We start from the raw sequence: 19,148 nt of genomic DNA on the forward strand, positions 1-19,148 counted from the left end.
CATGTTTGGAAATTTGAGGCTGGCTGCTGTTATTTTTGTGATATTTTCTAGTTATTGTGGTATGTTATCATAAATAAGAGGTGACTGTACTCCACTAGTTGTTACTACTGAGTAACCGAGGATCTTCACCTAAAGTGTTGATTTCCGCGTCAAAAGGTAGTAGTTGCTATGAGTGCGTGGTCCCGTAGCAATTAGAGTTGAGTAACCGGGCTCCTCCATCTATCAAATGTTGGAGTTCGCGTCAAAAGGCTCTAAGGGCTATAGACTAAGTCTTTTGTTACTCAAAAAAAAAAAAAAGAAAAAGAAAAAGAAACAAAAACAAAACAAAAAGAAAAAAATAATAAAATAAAGATTGTGTTAGTATGTGAATAAGTCAGCTTGCCAGTTTGTGATCTCAATGTCGAGATTTTGGTTAATAGTTGGACCATTTGCTGATAAATGTGAGCAACCATTCCTTTTTCTTAGATTAGTTTGCTTTAAATTGGAGGAGTTGGTGGTTGAGAAGCTAACCGGAGTGATTTTTCTTGCTGTGAGAACCCTGAAAATAGACATATAAATATCAGTGCATATTTTATTTGCATTTTAATTCTTTAATAAATTTTAGCACTAAGTCCAATTGTTTTTAAGTAAGTACGTAGAAATAAACGTTATGTGCAAAATAAAAGAATTGTGCTAAACTACTAAACTTCTTAGTTTTGTTACATTAACTTCATATTTCAATGGTAAACTATTTCATTGATCTAATAATTAATTTTTTTGAATTCTAGTATTGTAATTAATTGTTTTGAAATAAAAGGGTAAAGATAATTTCTATGTAATAAATAATATAATTGTGCCAATATTGAATTATTCGGTTTTGCTATACTAAATTAATATTTCTTGAGTTGGATTAATTCTATTACTTTAAAATAAATTCTTTGATTTCCGATAGCTAGTTTTAATCGTTAATAATGTTAAATGTTTATAGGAATTTCCGCGTTAAGATAAAAATCAATGAATTTTAGATAAATATGATATTCCTATACTAAACATACTTAAGGCATGAAAATTCGATAAATTTTGTGTAGGATAACTTTAATTCTTGAGAATAAACAATTGGAGATGCGGATAATTAAGTTAATCGCTATATAATGTTAGGAACCTTAATATTTAAGTTTAATCGATATTTATTCGATAAAAATGGTTAAGTATATTGGGAGGGGTTATTAGGCGTTCAAATCACCCTTGAGGATAAATTTGAGAAATTAAGTTGAGATTAGGAAACCAAGTGAAAAGACCAAAAGACCTTACAATTCCATGCGAAACCAAACGACCCTTATGACAAATTCCCATCACCGCAACTTCGACCAATTGCATTTTAACCAATTCGATACGCAACCTTTCGTAAACCGCGGCACCACAAAACCACTTGATCAAATTCACACTACATCTCACAACCATTTCAGCCGACTCTTTCTCTGCACAAACCAAAGTCGAAATCAACTTCACTCCAAATACCACTCTACTCTTTCATTCTTGATTCACAACAAAACCTCATTTCTTCCCTGCCTTGACCGAGAGCACCGAGAGAGGGAGAGAGCTGCCGGAAACTTCTTGGATTCAGCCGTGAGTTGGAGCAAAGCCAGGGAAGGGAATCTGCCGGAAGCTTCACCAATTCTACCTTCATCCACAACCCTTTTCAGCCGCAACTCCAAACCAGAATCACCATCTGCACTTGGCCGAGAGCTAGGAAGGAAATTTCTGGAATTTCGTGTGAAAGATTGGTTGCTAGCTGAGGTAATTTCTGGTCTAAAATAGGTTGATTATTAGTTGATCAAGCTATATCAGAGATTACATGTTTAGATTATACAATCGGATGCTGAAATCAAAACCTTAGGAAAATTTCTGTTTTGAGAAATTGTTGCTACCGAGACTTGAGGTGTTATTGCAGCTCCAATTTTGTTTTGTGTGATAATCTGAACACCCAAATGTCTTTAGCTGAGTAAGAACTGGAAGATTAAGACCATGTATGATGAATTGGGCATTCGAATGAAGTGTTAAAGCAGAGATAAATTTCTGGGTTAGTTTGGGGTAAGAAAATTCTGCCGAGAGCCTAGCTTAATTATTACAGCTTAACTTGGTTCAATTTGGTTGCTATCAAACTGATTTCTGGTCTGGATATGATAGCTAGTTAAATTCAGCAGTTGTGCATGTGAAATTAAGTGCAAAATACAGGAATTAACCATAGAAAAAAAATGGTTTGTGACTAAACAAATGCTGGAAGAATTTCTGGTTTGGCCGAGAGCTTAGCTTAAAGCTTTGCAACCTGATTTGGTTTAGTGTTGTTGTTTAAACTTATAACCATGATTAGATGACTAATAACAAGTTAATTAGGCCCTGCATGTAGTTGATTAGTAAGTTTTAAATCAGAGAAATAAAGGTTAAGAGTACATTCTGCTTCAAGGCATGATCACCCGAGCCCAAGCAGGAAAATTTCTGGAAATTTTGATGTTAATAATGATAGTTTGAACTCAATTTTGAAAGTGGAAAATTTTAGTAACTAACTAGGTGTTTAAAATGTTGAATTGAGTAACTAACACCATGTTTAAACCAAGGAAATTTGAACTAAAGTTGAATTGTTTGCTGGAAATCTTTGAAGCCGCAAGCAAGGTTGAACCAGAAATTTCAGTTTGCCTTTAGAAAGTTTAAATGGTTTCTGAACATTTATTTTATTGTTTCCTTGGACTATGATGGTCTTGAGCTACATAAGAGATGCAAAATTTAAGTGGTTTGGCGAGGAAATATTTAATATATTGAAGGATTGAATTAAAGAGGTTAGTATACAAATGCTGGAATTTCCTTTGTGATGGCCGAAGGTTGAGTTGGAAGCTCAACTTAGTTTCGAAAATTTCCTTCAAATCATGAGGGATGGAAATGCCTGGAATATGTTGTTTTGGAATTATATAAGAAATGTATGGATGGTTTGAATAAAAACATTTTGGTGCAAAAAGAGAAAAAGGAGTTTTTCACATGTGAAAAATGACATTTCAGATTTTTGGATGTCCCTGACCAATTTCAGTAAAATGCTTATATCTTGGTGTAGAAAAATCCGTTTAAGGTGCCGTCAGTGGCATTTGAAACTAGAAACATGGGCCTTGGTTCTGTAGAAATTTTATATTTTTCCTCCATGTGTACGGCTGTACGTGACTCCTCAAAGTAGGCTGTCTTGACTTAATGTCCTGTTTCTTCAGGAAAATGAATTTTGACTTGAATCGAATGTTGGGCCTATCTGTGATTTGAATTTCTGAATTTCAAGTGAAGCTTACATGCTAAAATTTTCTGGTATGTGAATGGCATTGAGCCTAGTAAAATGCTATGGTGGTAATCTGAATTTCTCGAGTTATTTAAGCGTTAAATTAGCCGTGACTTTACTCCTTGTTTCTAGTTGAAATTTTGGTTTGAAAGTGATTGGTTGCTATCAAGAGCTAATGATTGATGAAGCTCTTGGCCATTTGAATGATTTTCTAAGTACTACAGGGTGACGAAAGTTAATTGCTGGAATGTCTTGGAGGCTTTACTTTTATTTTATTTTTAGTTGCTTATGATGGGCTTGCTGAAACCAAGTGCTAATGATTGATGAAGCCTTGGTTGATCATTTTATTTTATTCAGAAATGCACTTGTTGAAATCTAGGGCTAATGATTGACGAAGCCCTAGTAATTTGCTATGTGATTTTTGTCATATTTTGATCCATATTATAATTTCGAAACGGAATCGGAGCTGTGGAAGTTGTATCGACCTTGCGAACTCGAGTAGCTGTGATCAAATTAATCAGAAATATTTTTCCAGCTAGTATTATATTATAAAACTTTCCAACTCGATAATTTCCTTTAGCTCAAACTAGCCTCGATTAGTAAATAAGTTATATAGCTTTTGAAAATTCTAAGTCTTATTTTAATTCATTTTCTTTCCTTAAGCTATAGTTAACTATAGGAAAAGTTCCAAAATACGAGTTGTAATAATTCTGGGGAAAAGCATGGGAAACTTGCTCGGCAAGAAACCTTATTTTAGGGTAAAATAGTTTTAGTAATAATTTTTGCAGGAACCATAGCTTTAAAGAAATGTTCAAAGTAACTTTCTAACATTGATATTAAGAGGTTTGTCGACTTATTTCCAGAAAATTTATACTAGTTACCCTTTTTATAAGGAAAAGTACCTCAAGGAAAATTATAAGAAACATTTCTACTATTTGTGTCAAGTTTCAATCTAAGTAGATTTTTGAAATTACTATGGGAAAGTAAACTAGCAATATATTAGATAAACCTCAATGTGTTCGAGTCTAAAGACTGAATAAAAGCTTATAATTTCAATATTTGATATTCTAGGATATTGCGAGGAAGCGGAATTCGATTCCCAACTTGACATCTGAACTTCACTCTTGGTGAGTGTCCCTGCTTGTTTTATGTTATGTGGTTAAGCGCTTTATTAACTTGCTATATTATAACTATGAAGTGGTTTTGACCCATCGAAGTGAGCAATGTGTACTTTATCACACTAGCCTTTCGAGTGGTGACTTGCGTAAAACATTTTTTTTGTGAATCAAGTGCTAGACGTAAAGTCGTTGGGTGAATCCCTCGACGAGTCAATAATAATAAATCAAGTGCTAGACGTAAAGTCGTTGGGTGAATCCCTCGACGAGTCAATAATAATCAATCAAGTGCTAGACGTAAAGTCGTTGGGTGAATCCCTCGACGAGTCAATAATAATAAATCAAGTGCTAGACGTAAAGTCGTTGGGTGAATCCCTCGACGAGTCAATAATAATCAATCAAGTGCTAGACGTAAAGTCGTTGGGTGAATCCCTCGACGAGTCTATAATAATAATGTAAGTTCAGGACGTAACGTCGTTGGGTGAATCCCTCGACCAGTCTAAGGTACACTTGGGTATTATCGCCTTCCTATTTGTTTACTTCAATCGAATCAATACGTGTTAATTGTTTTAATTGATTGCATGTTTTTGGGGCACCACTGAGCTTTAGCTCACCCCACGTTTATTGTTTTCCTTAACAGGTTCTGGAAACTGAAAGCTGGATGCTTACTTAAGTTTTCCTTTTGGATTGTATTTGAATGCTATAACTTATTCTGTGGGCTGTAATGTGTTATTGAGATAATGCACTTTTCTTTTGGGTTGCCACTTGAAACGGGAAAATGGGTAAACCCTAATTCGATTACTTGGCCTGTAAATTTGTAATAGAGATTTATGTATTTATCTACCCGGATTGGTACGACTTTATATTTTGGTACGTAGCACGTGGGATGTTTAAGAGCCTCGACTGGCTAATTTATCTCTGCTATCTCTGAAGTTAAGTTGGATGTAAGGATGATCTTATTCGGGAAAATTTGTTTTGTAACAGAGTAGTTTATTACTCCAAGGTTTTAGGTTAGAATGCTTGCATGAGTCCTGGCGAGAGCTGGGCAGACGGCCCGCCAACCCTTTGGTTCGCCTTAGGGGAAAGTGGGGTCGCCACAGGTGGTATCAGAGCCATATGCCGACAGTTGGGACTTTAAGTCCTTCGTCTGGAAAAGCCCCGAGCCTCTCGTTCGTGAAGAGTCACGAAGCGAAACTCTCCGTAGGGGATGCCCGCGTGCGGGTGGCAAGCTGATAGGTACCCCGTGATGTGACCCTGAGAACTGCCACAGGTGGTATCAGAGCTCTTATCGAGCTCGTGCCGGGAGAGGACTCTCGGACTGTGGGGATTGACTCGTTAAGTGTGGAACAAAAGTTTATAGTTGGGATATTAGACATGTATGTTGGGTAGGAATCTCAAATATAGGTAAGTTACTCTTGGGACTGGCCAGCCTGAGGTGTGAATTATCCTATAGTCAGATTCTTGTACCCGAATACCAGATATTTCATTAAATGGTGTATTTGCAATTGAAAAGAATTCAGTATATCGCATTATGATGTGACTAGAAATCATGACTAAGTTTGGAAAAGTAGGATTGAAGGAATCAAGTCTAACTTTTGAAAGTTAAAGGTAAAGAGCCAATGGTGTGATCTTGAAGATTAGTGCCAATTACGTATTTAAGAGGAATTTATGGAAGCGAAATCGGAAGAATGAGTGGGGCCTAGTGGGATTGTCAAAGACTAAACTAATGAAGGTTAAGTTGAATCTAAACTAAGGGTTGAGCTATTAGTTATGTGGTTATAATAATCGGTGTATTATTGACTTGCTTTCCTTCATGTTTATAAAGATCGAAATATGAGTTATGTGTGAAAATATTAAATGTACCGTGAATTGTTTGGCTTTTAAAGTTGTATGAACTTTGGTATGTGAATATATGCTTTAAGTGTTTTAAATTTTCTTTCTCTTGGTATTCATGTTGACTTCACTTAATAATAACAAGTAAATAAATAGCAACATCTTCGCTTGATCACTTTATTTTTATCAATAGGCATAACTAGGCTATGGATCTACAAGTTAGAAATAGAGGACGTGGGAGACCAACTAGGCAACACCCCGAGGGTGGTAGTGATAGGGAACCTGAGGCCAACCCAGGCCATGGTCAGGGAAACGTGGCCGGAGATCCAGTGGCCACCGCAATCAATAGAATAACTGATGTGTTAGAGCGCATGACTGAGCATCAAGCCCATGGAGCGGTGCATCAGCAAGGAGGCCCAATCGATTACGAGGATCGGGCATTAGAGAGATTCCTGAAGTTTGGACCTCCTAAGTTCTACGGAGGCCCAGAACCTGAGGTAGCCGAAGGTTGGTGGGAAAGGATCTCTGATATTTTTGCCGCTCTAAATTATACGGAAGAGAGGCAAGTGACTTTTGCAGCATTCCAGTTTGAAGGAGCTGCTCGTTCCTGGTGGAACCTAATTAGGGTCAATTGGGACAGGAATCATATTCCCAGGACCTGGGCGAACTTCACAAGGGAGTTCAACGCCAAATTTCTTCCACCTCTCATTCAAGAAAAGAGAGAGGACGACTTCATAAAATGTAAACAAGGGGCGATGAGTGTCGCCGAATATGAAGTCCAGTTCACAAAATTGTCCCGATTTGCTCCTGAACTGATAGCCACGGAACAAAGGCGTGTCCGGAGGTTTGTGCAGGGACTAAACGTGGAAATTCAGGAGGGATTAGCTGCTGTTCGGATAGACACATTTGCTGATGCTGTAGAAAGAGCTCAAAGGGTTGAAGTTGCTAGAACTCAAGTAAAAACTTACCAGGCCAAGAAAAGATTTGCACCTAGCAGCAGTCGGGAGCCGACTTATACAAATGCTCCACTGGCCAAAGTGGGTCGAGGAACTGGTGCCAGAGGTGCCGGAGGAAGAAATAATGGAACTAACGGGGGACCAAATGGAAGAGGTCAACCTAGGAACGCTCCACAAGGAAGTCGTGCGATAACTTTCCTGGGAACTTGTGGGTATTGCAAGAAACCTGGACATACCGAGGCCGGTTGCTGGAGGAAAGCAGGAAAGTGCTTGAAGTGTGGAAGCAGCGAGCACCAAATTGCCGGTTGCCCGAAAATACAAGAGGATAATACCCTGAATGATGAACCAGCCAACATTAGAGAGAATAGGCCGAAAGTTCCTACCAGGGTTTACGCTATAAATGACCAACCTGTACCTGATTCTTCGGAAGCCGTGGAAGGTACTCTTCCCATTTCTCATCAATTAGCTAGAGTGTTAATTGATCATAGCGCAACTCATTCATTTGTGAACCAAACTTTTCCATCCGGAGTTAACGTCAAACCTGTTAGATTACCCTTGACCTTGAAGTTAAAACATCAATGGGTAATAAGATTTTAATCAGTAGCTTAACTTATAATAACTGTGAATTCTGGATTGAAGGGCATAAAATACTAGTGGATCTAATCAAATTGGACATACGAGGTTATGATGTTATTATATGAAAGAATTTTCTAGCTCATCACCATGCTAAGCTTGATTGCAGAACAAAAGTATTGGAACTTTGGATTTCCGAAGAAGCAACTTGGGAGTTAGAAGAAGAAATGCAGAAAAAGTATTCCGATTTGTTTCTCAAGAAAGTAAGAATTTTGAGGACAAAATTCATTTTAAGGAGGGGAGGATGTGAGAACCCTGAAAATAGACATATAAATATCAGTGCATATTTTATTTGCATTTTAATTCTTTAATAAATTTTAGCACTAAGTCCAATTGTTTTTAAGTAAGTACGTAGAAATAAACGTTATGTGCAAAATAAAAGAATTGTGCTAAACTACTAAACTTCTTAGTTTTGTTACATTAACTTCATATTTCAATGGTAAACTATTTCATTGATCTAATAATTAATTTTTTTGAATTCTAGTATTGTAATTAATTGTTTTGAAATAAAAGGGTAAAGATAATTTCTATGTAATAAATAATATAATTGTGCCAATATTGAATTATTCGGTTTTGCTATACTAAATTAATATTTCTTGAGTTGGATTAATTCTATTACTTTAAAATAAATTCTTTGATTTCCGATAGCTAGTTTTAATCGTTAATAATGTTAAATGTTTATAGGAATTTCCGCGTTAAGATAAAAATCAATGAATTTTAGATAAATATGATATTCCTATACTAAACATACTTAAGGCATGAAAATTCGATAAATTTTGTGTAGGATAACTTTAATTCTTGAGAATAAACAATTGGAGATGCGGATAATTAAGTTAATCGCTATATAATGTTAGGAACCTTAATATTTAAGTTTAATCGATATTTATTCGATAAAAATGGTTAAGTATATTGGGAGGGGTTATTAGGCGTTCAAATCACCCTTGAGGATAAATTTGAGAAATTAAGTTGAGATTAGGAAACCAAGTGAAAAGACCAAAAGACCTTACAATTCCATGCGAAACCAAACGACCCTTATGACAAATTCCCATCACCGCAACTTCGACCAATTGCATTTTAACCAATTCGATACGCAACCTTTCGTAAACCGCGGCACCACAAAACCACTTGATCAAATTCACACTACATCTCACAACCATTTCAGCCGACTCTTTCTCTGCACAAACCAAAGTCGAAATCAACTTCACTCCAAATACCACTCTACTCTTTCATTCTTGATTCACAACAAAACCTCATTTCTTCCCTGCCTTGACCGAGAGCACCGAGAGAGGGAGAGAGCTGCCGGAAACTTCTTGGATTCAGCCGTGAGTTGGAGCAAAGCCAGGGAAGGGAATCTGCCGGAAGCTTCACCAATTCTACCTTCATCCACAACCCTTTTCAGCCGCAACTCCAAACCAGAATCACCATCTGCACTTGGCCGAGAGCTAGGAAGGAAATTTCTGGAATTTCGTGTGAAAGATTGGTTGCTAGCTGAGGTAATTTCTGGTCTAAAATAGGTTGATTATTAGTTGATCAAGCTATATCAGAGATTACATGTTTAGATTATACAATCGGATGCTGAAATCAAAACCTTAGGAAAATTTCTGTTTTGAGAAATTGTTGCTACCGAGACTTGAGGTGTTATTGCAGCTCCAATTTTGTTTTGTGTGATAATCTGAACACCCAAATGTCTTTAGCTGAGTAAGAACTGGAAGATTAAGACCATGTATGATGAATTGGGCATTCGAATGAAGTGTTAAAGCAGAGATAAATTTCTGGGTTAGTTTGGGGTAAGAAAATTCTGCCGAGAGCCTAGCTTAATTATTACAGCTTAACTTGGTTCAATTTGGTTGCTATCAAACTGATTTCTGGTCTGGATATGATAGCTAGTTAAATTCAGCAGTTGTGCATGTGAAATTAAGTGCAAAATACAGGAATTAACCATAGAAAAAAAATGGTTTGTGACTAAACAAATGCTGGAAGAATTTCTGGTTTGGCCGAGAGCTTAGCTTAAAGCTTTGCAACCTGATTTGGTTTAGTGTTGTTGTTTAAACTTATAACCATGATTAGATGACTAATAACAAGTTAATTAGGCCCTGCATGTAGTTGATTAGTAAGTTTTAAATCAGAGAAATAAAGGTTAAGAGTACATTCTGCTTCAAGGCATGATCACCCGAGCCCAAGCAGGAAAATTTCTGGAAATTTTGATGTTAATAATGATAGTTTGAACTCAATTTTGAAAGTGGAAAATTTTAGTAACTAACTAGGTGTTTAAAATGTTGAATTGAGTAACTAACACCATGTTTAAACCAAGGAAATTTGAACTAAAGTTGAATTGTTTGCTGGAAATCTTTGAAGCCGCAAGCAAGGTTGAACCAGAAATTTCAGTTTGCCTTTAGAAAGTTTAAATGGTTTCTGAACATTTATTTTATTGTTTCCTTGGACTATGATGGTCTTGAGCTACATAAGAGATGCAAAATTTAAGTGGTTTGGCGAGGAAATATTTAATATATTGAAGGATTGAATTAAAGAGGTTAGTATACAAATGCTGGAATTTCCTTTGTGATGGCCGAAGGTTGAGTTGGAAGCTCAACTTAGTTTCGAAAATTTCCTTCAAATCATGAGGGATGGAAATGCCTGGAATATGTTGTTTTGGAATTATATAAGAAATGTATGGATGGTTTGAATAAAAACATTTTGGTGCAAAAAGAGAAAAAGGAGTTTTTCACATGTGAAAAATGACATTTCAGATTTTTGGATGTCCCTGACCAATTTCAGTAAAATGCTTATATCTTGGTGTAGAAAAATCCGTTTAAGGTGCCGTCAGTGGCATTTGAAACTAGAAACATGGGCCTTGGTTCTGTAGAAATTTTATATTTTTCCTCCATGTGTACGGCTGTACGTGACTCCTCAAAGTAGGCTGTCTTGACTTAATGTCCTGTTTCTTCAGGAAAATGAATTTTGACTTGAATCGAATGTTGGGCCTATCTGTGATTTGAATTTCTGAATTTCAAGTGAAGCTTACATGCTAAAATTTTCTGGTATGTGAATGGCATTGAGCCTAGTAAAATGCTATGGTGGTAATCTGAATTTCTCGAGTTATTTAAGCGTTAAATTAGCCGTGACTTTACTCCTTGTTTCTAGTTGAAATTTTGGTTTGAAAGTGATTGGTTGCTATCAAGAGCTAATGATTGATGAAGCTCTTGGCCATTTGAATGATTTTCTAAGTACTACAGGGTGACGAAAGTTAATTGCTGGAATGTCTTGGAGGCTTTACTTTTATTTTATTTTTAGTTGCTTATGATGGGCTTGCTGAAACCAAGTGCTAATGATTGATGAAGCCTTGGTTGATCATTTTATTTTATTCAGAAATGCACTTGTTGAAATCTAGGGCTAATGATTGACGAAGCCCTAGTAATTTGCTATGTGATTTTTGTCATATTTTGATCCATATTATAATTTCGAAACGGAATCGGAGCTGTGGAAGTTGTATCGACCTTGCGAACTCGAGTAGCTGTGATCAAATTAATCAGAAATATTTTTCCAGCTAGTATTATATTATAAAACTTTCCAACTCGATAATTTCCTTTAGCTCAAACTAGCCTCGATTAGTAAATAAGTTATATAGCTTTTGAAAATTCTAAGTCTTATTTTAATTCATTTTCTTTCCTTAAGCTATAGTTAACTATAGGAAAAGTTCCAAAATACGAGTTGTAATAATTCTGGGGAAAAGCATGGGAAACTTGCTCGGCAAGAAACCTTATTTTAGGGTAAAATAGTTTTAGTAATAATTTTTGCAGGAACCATAGCTTTAAAGAAATGTTCAAAGTAACTTTCTAACATTGATATTAAGAGGTTTGTCGACTTATTTCCAGAAAATTTATACTAGTTACCCTTTTTATAAGGAAAAGTACCTCAAGGAAAATTATAAGAAACATTTCTACTATTTGTGTCAAGTTTCAATCTAAGTAGATTTTTGAAATTACTATGGGAAAGTAAACTAGCAATATATTAGATAAACCTCAATGTGTTCGAGTCTAAAGACTGAATAAAAGCTTATAATTTCAATATTTGATATTCTAGGATATTGCGAGGAAGCGGAATTCGATTCCCAACTTGACATCTGAACTTCACTCTTGGTGAGTGTCCCTGCTTGTTTTATGTTATGTGGTTAAGCGCTTTATTAACTTGCTATATTATAACTATGAAGTGGTTTTGACCCATCGAAGTGAGCAATGTGTACTTTATCACACTAGCCTTTCGAGTGGTGACTTGCGTAAAACATTTTTTTTGTGAATCAAGTGCTAGACGTAAAGTCGTTGGGTGAATCCCTCGACGAGTCAATAATAATAAATCAAGTGCTAGACGTAAAGTCGTTGGGTGAATCCCTCGACGAGTCAATAATAATCAATCAAGTGCTAGACGTAAAGTCGTTGGGTGAATCCCTCGACGAGTCAATAATAATAAATCAAGTGCTAGACGTAAAGTCGTTGGGTGAATCCCTCGACGAGTCAATAATAATCAATCAAGTGCTAGACGTAAAGTCGTTGGGTGAATCCCTCGACGAGTCTATAATAATAATGTAAGTTCAGGACGTAACGTCGTTGGGTGAATCCCTCGACCAGTCTAAGGTACACTTGGGTATTATCGCCTTCCTATTTGTTTACTTCAATCGAATCAATACGTGTTAATTGTTTTAATTGATTGCATGTTTTTGGGGCACCACTGAGCTTTAGCTCACCCCACGTTTATTGTTTTCCTTAACAGGTTCTGGAAACTGAAAGCTGGATGCTTACTTAAGTTTTCCTTTTGGATTGTATTTGAATGCTATAACTTATTCTGTGGGCTGTAATGTGTTATTGAGATAATGCACTTTTCTTTTGGGTTGCCACTTGAAACGGGAAAATGGGTAAACCCTAATTCGATTACTTGGCCTGTAAATTTGTAATAGAGATTTATGTATTTATCTACCCGGATTGGTACGACTTTATATTTTGGTACGTAGCACGTGGGATGTTTAAGAGCCTCGACTGGCTAATTTATCTCTGCTATCTCTGAAGTTAAGTTGGATGTAAGGATGATCTTATTCGGGAAAATTTGTTTTGTAACAGAGTAGTTTATTACTCCAAGGTTTTAGGTTAGAATGCTTGCATGAGTCCTGGCGAGAGCTGGGCAGACGGCCCGCCAACCCTTTGGTTCGCCTTAGGGGAAAGTGGGGTCGCCACAATCTTAAAAACAATAACAAAAACTGCTCCTTGCAGCATGCTTTCTACACTTCCAACGCAATTGTTAACGATATAGAGAACAAAGCCGAACTATACTATAATGCTTGTAAAGGATGCAACACCAAAATTATCAACTTTGAAGAAGATGCAGAATGCCCCAAATGCAATTATCCAACAAAAGATTTTACACCAAGGTAAGTCACTCAATTAAATACATGACATACAAGCTAGACTTTAAAAAGGCAAACTTGAAAAGCACAGTTAACAATTTAATATCATTTCCAAAATAGGTACAATATAAGGATGGAAGTCGTCGATGGACAAGATGTAGCAACAATAATATTATTTGAGGACTTGGCAACTAATTTTATTGGATGCCCAATACAAGAATATATAGATAGCACTACATCTTTCAAGGTAAGTTCCTAAAAATTATTAAAATAATAAACACATCAATTCTTATTAGTTAAGCATTCAATTTAAACCTATCTGATTTACAAATACTGAAAACCCAACAGGACAAGGAGAATCAAAGTTGTATAAGAAAATGATTGCCACAAAGCATAAGGAGTTCAAATTCCTCATCAAGCTTAATAGGATCGGGCACCCCACTCATGGACATCTATCAATGGTGGCAATAACATTCGAGCAACTACCAAATACAAACAAACAAGAAGATGCCACTCCATCTATTGCATCTGAACAACATGTTCGGCAAAGCATAATAAAAGACAAAAATTCAAAGGTGATTGAAATTAACGATGATGTTTCACTACAGTCCTTCAAAACCAAAAAAGGGGGGAGCAAGAAGTAATGCATCCAATCTCAAGACTCAATTGAAAAAGAAGATAAAAGTAGAGAAAGATTAAAACACTAATGATTACTGTTTCACGTTTAATATCTTCTCTTTTTCTTTATCTTACATTCAATAAGATGGTTTTGCATTGCTTACTTTACAAAATTTTGTAACATGCAATTCCCACCCTTGCTTCTATTCCCAACTCTACATTACAAAGGTAAACTCATTATAAAAACAAAACAAAATGATATAACTACATATCATCCAACCACGTACAACGCACGTATGGTATCACTAGTTAAATTCAAGTTTACAAGCTCTTCTCCAAATCCACTATTAATACTCAATGCAAGTCTACCTTAATACCTAAGTTCACCACTTCTCAAAATTGGATCGATAAAAATTCTCTTCTTGATGATGGATCAAAGTGCGAAAATACTAGGAGTTTGACTAGTGTTGGACCAAGTGAGCCATAGGTTCTATCACAACACTGTCAATTTATGATTCTCTATAATTAACTGCACCTGATTTTCTAAGAGGAAATCCACTACTCAGAAAATGCAACCAGAATGAAAACATTTAAAAGAAGTAAATAGTGACAACAAAAAATGGTGACCAAAATTTCCATCCGCTACAGTATCCTAATTTGAAGAGTTCTTGGTTTATATAACTGAAAGAAAATAAATTATCACAATGTAAAATGTAGCATAGAAAGATTCATCCCTAACTTAAAAATACAAGGAAACAAGATTTAGAGACACAAAAGCTACCTCTCAAGGCTCCATATTTGACCCAACAAACCAACCTGGTTGAAAGGAAAAATACCTTTTCACCATGTTTTTGCGGAACTAAATTGGCCAGGAGATCCACGGCCTTTTTTTCATCACAATAAACTTGCTGAAAAGAACATTTAACATTAACCAAAAATACTCAAAATGAAAATCATCCAAAGAGGTAATAGCAACTGAAATTTGTTGCCCCCGAGCCAAGCAGAAGGTGTTAGTGAGGCAGGAAAAAGAAGAAAACATGGAGCCCCCCACATTACTCGAGCGAATGGAAGACAAAATCTAGTGAGCATGAATACCTGCGAGCAACATTCTTTCAGATTCCCACAAGTTGATGTAACAAGAAATAGTTTCACGATTGGTGTAACAAGAAATAGATTCAGGAATATAGTCAGAGTTGTTCTTTTTACTAACCTGCCAAAGAAGAACCTGCATAGCATATTTTACTTGTCGATCAGTATTCTGGAGGATAGACATTGATCCTAGTTGGGGTTGTTTTCTTATCATTTAAATTTTGACGTTGAAGCATATCTATCTGTAATTGCCTAATTCTCCTAGCTGATGAAATTACAGAACCTGTGGTATGTTCTAGGTGAATAGCCTCGAGCTTCTTCATGTCTACGAAGTCCGGTGGGATTCGCCGAAGTTGTTTGCATTGCCTGAGGATAAGGCGTCTTAGCTCTGGGAAATCAGTGGCTTGAGCCTCCCAACACTTCAAATCAGTAGCTCCAATGAACAAAACTTTTAGAGAACGAAACCCCCCTTCTTCTGTCTGCCAATCCTCTCCCGTAAAAGCATAGTCCTTCAACTTGAGAACCTCCAGATACTGAAGCTTTCCAAGTATAGACATTTGATCCCAACCTAGGCTTGTGTTTTGCAAACTCAGCTTTGTTAGCCTTTTTGGAAATTTGTGTGGTTGAGGAAGGGCAAGCAGCTTGGAATTCACATCATTACTGCACAACTTCAACCTTTCAAGGAAGTTTAGTTCGCAAAGATGGTCAAACAAATTAGACTCACCTTTGGCCTTCATAAGAGTGCCTAAATTCCCAGATATACCAAGCTTCTTGAGATTTGTAGCTCTTTTAAGCACTTCATCTGTGAGGCTTTCAGGTGAAACTACAGAAAGAGTTTGTAGGTTTTCGCTGATTGTGGATTGCTCCTGACATCTGGGCAAGGACATGGAGGAATTAGTAATTAGATGCCTTAGCTTTGTCATTGCCCAAATGTCTGCTTGTATATCAAGGGTCGGGGACACTGTGTGAACTATGAGAGTCTCCAAGTTAAGTAGGCTAGACATAATCTTGGGAAGAATCTCAATCTCCCAATTGATGGCGATGAACTTTAGGAGAACAAGGTTAGATAGTTTTTTGGGAAGGTGTACAGTAAGAAGTTTAACAGATAAAATATCCAGCACCCGCAGTAGTTTGAAGTGCTTAAATACGTCATCTAGGCTGAGATTTGGATCCAGCTTGATTTCATCACGGCCAAAGCTCAAGAATGAGCGTGCTTTCTCAGCAGGCTGTTTTTCCCAAACGTATTGGGAGAATTGGGAGTTGTTGCAGAAAAGGCGACGGGCAGAAGATGATGAACTGGCACGCACTTGAGTTTCTTGGAATAGACCTTCTGCTTTGGCTATATTCTTGCAAAAGTCACGCAGCATGTCTTGGATATGACAAGTCTTAATACGACCACTTAAGGTTCTCTGTTCCACCGTCACTAGATTCCTACCAACCAATTCCCTCAAACATGCCTCTGCTATCTTCTCCTTGCTTGCTTTCTCAAATTCGGGTATGAACCCTTCAGCGATCCACAGTTGCAACAATTTTGAGGCTCGGATCTCCAAGTCTTTGGGGAAGACACCAAGGTAGAGAAAACACAATTTGAGTATTGGATGCAAGTTATCATAACTCCGTCTTATCACGACATCTATTATCCTTTGGCCATCACCCAGTAACTCAACCACACCATGAAGCACATCATCCCACCAGGTTGGATCTCTTGGATGATTCCAAAGAATACCTGCTGTTACCACTATTGCTAGCGGTAGCCCTTTACATCTAGCCAGAATTTTCTGTTCAAGGGACAGCAGTTCTTTGGGACATTTGTTGTCATTGAAAACCTTAGTCCTCAGCAAATTTTCAGCTTCATCGTCATTCATATATCGCAACTTATAGGGTTCAGTCTTCGTTGTAACATATTTAGCGACAGGCTCGAGCTGGGTAGTTATCAGCACCCTACTGCCCTTGTTGTTGTCTGGAAAAACTTTCTTGAGATCGTCCCATGCTTTGGTGGCCCAAACATCATCGATCACAATCAAATACTTATTCTTCAAGGTCTCTTTGACCTTGTCTTCCAATTCTTTCATGGACAGGTTTTGATCCTTAATGTTCTCGGTGAAGGCACTTAGGATACTAAAAAGCACTTCTTGCTTATTGTAAACATTTGAAACCCGGACGAATATGCGAGTGAAAAAATGATGATGAATTCTTGGGTCATTCAAGACCTTCTTTGCAAGTGTCGTCTTTCCTAGTCCAAGCATTCCGTGGATTGCCACTACTTCTAGCTGCTTAGACTCACCATGTTGCTCTGCCCCGGACGGGGTCTGCTCCTCTGCCTCGGATTTACCCAGAACAAGTTTTTGGCCGCCGAGAAGTTTCAATACTTCATCAGTTGCATCCGTAAACCCAATGATTCTGTCAGCCCCTTCATTGTCTCCAATCTATTACCATGAAGATGAGGAGAGTCACTAGAAATTAAGGAGCATTTGGGAATTTTTGCAATTTCATGTTAATTTGGGTAAAAGAAGAAAGATAGGCCAAAAATGTAAAAAGCCTATGCACAAAGTATGAGTTGCATAAAAGAATAAGATTAAGGGGAAGAAAGCGCCAAAGGCAAGGGAGTATTATTATTATTATTATTATTATTAAATAACCTTCCCATCTCTCCCCCCACACAATTCCCACCTCCAAACTGTCAAATATGCAATTGGAATCCGTAACCTGGAAGACTTTAAGAACCTTACTCTGGTCATTGGCTTGACTTCAGTGGTTAAAAGGCATGAACTTGTCTAAATGAATTGGCAACTCATGAGCGTGAGAAATATATGCAATTTTAAATCTTGTAGTACTGGTAACCAATTTAAGTAGTGCAAAGTACCTGATTGTGTTCATCAATTGAATTGTGTCTTGCCATCCCTTTCCTCCCCAAAGCAGGCACCCCAAAGTCCTTGTTTTCTTTGTACGTCTGCTTCACCTGTGTGCTCAACTTTTGTACCGTCTCACCTATTTTCCGAAGGTTTTCTAGGTGGTTTTTGGCGCTTACTACTTGGCTGAGTGTATTCTTATTTTTGTAGAGTGTCTCCTCCATGATGTATGTTTCTAGGAGATCTTCAACCTCGAAAACCAGGTGTCTGATATCCTCCGCCAGCTCCATCAGGGTCCCTGAATTGTCGTGCTTTTCATTGTAGTCAGCCATGAACGCCTTCAAGAGACGGAGGCCGTCCTGGAGATCGCTGATTTTTCCATAATTACCACCTATCAATCTACGGTTCTCATCGATCAACTGCACCAGATTTTGTAACACAAATCCTACTGCAACCTCTGCAGGCTTTTCCATCTCTGACCCCCCGGTTTTGATTTCTCTGTTGAAAGCTAACTGGACAAAACAAAAAAAAAAAAATTTCTTTTTTTGAGGCTCAATATGTGTATGGATCGAGTGCTCTAGGTGTTAAAGGTCGACTCATATAAATGCTACTCCTATTAGATTCAACTTCATGGATGAACATGTATGGCTGTGGACCCTTGCCATTAAGTCATTTTCTAGCCACTAATAATTGCACTTTGTTTATGTTCTTGTTCATGTATCATGATCATGCCTAGGTACCTAACGATGTGGTTCTAATTTTTTTTTTAATGAATTAGCCAAGTTGCATACTTTGCTTATTGGGGCACTACAAAAAATTGATTAATGCAAGTGGCAAATATAAAAATTAGGGCCAGCTGCATTTGGTAGCCGCCAGGATTCGTTTCACACGGAAGAATGGTTACGGCATAGGACAATGGGAGCATCACATCACAGTAGTTACTGCATAAGGAAATGGTTTCCAAGATATGATAAGTAATTGAGATGAACAGTGGACTTGGAAATCTGAGATTACAATCTCCCCAAAATTAGATTCATCAAACTATATATATATTTTTTTAGTCATGGATCCTGCATTTACAAACATTTTCGGATCAAATTGAGAAATCTACTATCCAAACCTTTGATATACCTCGTGCTTCATAACGTACTAAAATGCTTCTACTTCATCATCTTTTCTCGTAGATGTCCAAAACTAAATGAGTTTATGAACAACACAAAAAGGCATTTAAACATAAACTGTCATGTTTGGAGAAACCATGCAAAGTCATTTACATTTTACAATTACTTACAACAGATCTTGTTTTAATAATGACTTACCACCTTTTTATTTTAAATTTTACAAAATATATTTTTTTCAATATAAGTAGGA

General features: G+C 37.0%; 2 protein-coding genes across 8 annotated transcripts; one reads left to right on the forward strand and one right to left on the reverse strand.

The window, feature by feature from the left end:
• The first annotated feature begins 545 nt into the window (after positions 1–545).
• Positions 546–12,816, forward strand: LOC113714899 (uncharacterized). Of its 7 annotated transcripts, XR_011842132.1 has the most exons (6): positions 549–1,776; positions 4,364–4,419; positions 6,434–7,635; positions 7,939–9,322; positions 11,910–11,965; positions 12,594–12,816. XR_011842132.1 is itself a non-coding variant. In XM_072083562.1 (5 exons), exons 3-4 carry the CDS (start codon positions 6,447–6,449, stop codon positions 11,951–11,953), a joined length of 1,233 nt encoding a protein of 410 aa, XP_071939663.1. In that variant the 5' UTR covers positions 550–1,776; positions 4,364–4,419; positions 6,434–6,446; the 3' UTR covers positions 11,954–11,965; positions 12,594–12,816. The 7 variants fall into 7 exon arrangements, 2 of the variants coding, with proteins under 2 accessions (XP_071939663.1, XP_071939664.1); XR_011842133.1 differs by lacking the exon at positions 4,364–4,419 and having other exon boundaries at positions 546–1,776; XR_011842134.1 differs by lacking the exon at positions 11,910–11,965.
• A 1,196-nt stretch (positions 12,817–14,012) lies between these two features.
• LOC113736952 (putative late blight resistance protein homolog R1A-3) lies at positions 14,013–18,426 on the reverse strand. Its single transcript, XM_027264179.2, has 3 exons — positions 17,792–18,426; positions 15,050–17,354; positions 14,013–14,934 (listed from the first exon to the last, which is right to left on the reverse strand). The coding sequence occupies exons 1-2, from the start codon at positions 18,248–18,250 to the stop codon at positions 15,090–15,092; spliced, it is 2,724 nt and encodes a 907-aa protein (XP_027119980.2). The 5' UTR covers positions 18,251–18,426; the 3' UTR covers positions 14,013–14,934; positions 15,050–15,089.
• Between the last annotated feature and the right edge of the window lie 722 nt (positions 18,427–19,148).

Source organism: Coffea arabica, chromosome 3e (genome assembly GCF_036785885.1).
Source record: "Coffea arabica cultivar ET-39 chromosome 3e, Coffea Arabica ET-39 HiFi, whole genome shotgun sequence".
In the NCBI taxonomy this organism is placed as follows: Eukaryota; Viridiplantae; Streptophyta; class Magnoliopsida; order Gentianales; family Rubiaceae; genus Coffea; species Coffea arabica.

Coding starts and splice junctions, on each gene's coding strand:
- LOC113714899 (XM_072083562.1), top strand. CDS start 6,447: ATGGATCTACAAGTTAGAAATAGAGGACGTGGGAGACCAACTAGGCAA. Junction 7,636..11,909: donor TTCTTCGGAAGCCGTGGAAG/GTACTCTTCCCA, acceptor TTGATATTCTAG/GATATTGCGAGGAAGCGGAA.
- LOC113736952 (XM_027264179.2), bottom strand. CDS start 18,250: ATGGAAAAGCCTGCAGAGGTTGCAGTAGGATTTGTGTTACAAAATCTG. Junction 17,355..17,791: donor CAATTGATGAACACAATCAG/GTACTTTGCACT, acceptor TCATGGTAATAG/ATTGGAGACAATGAAGGGGC.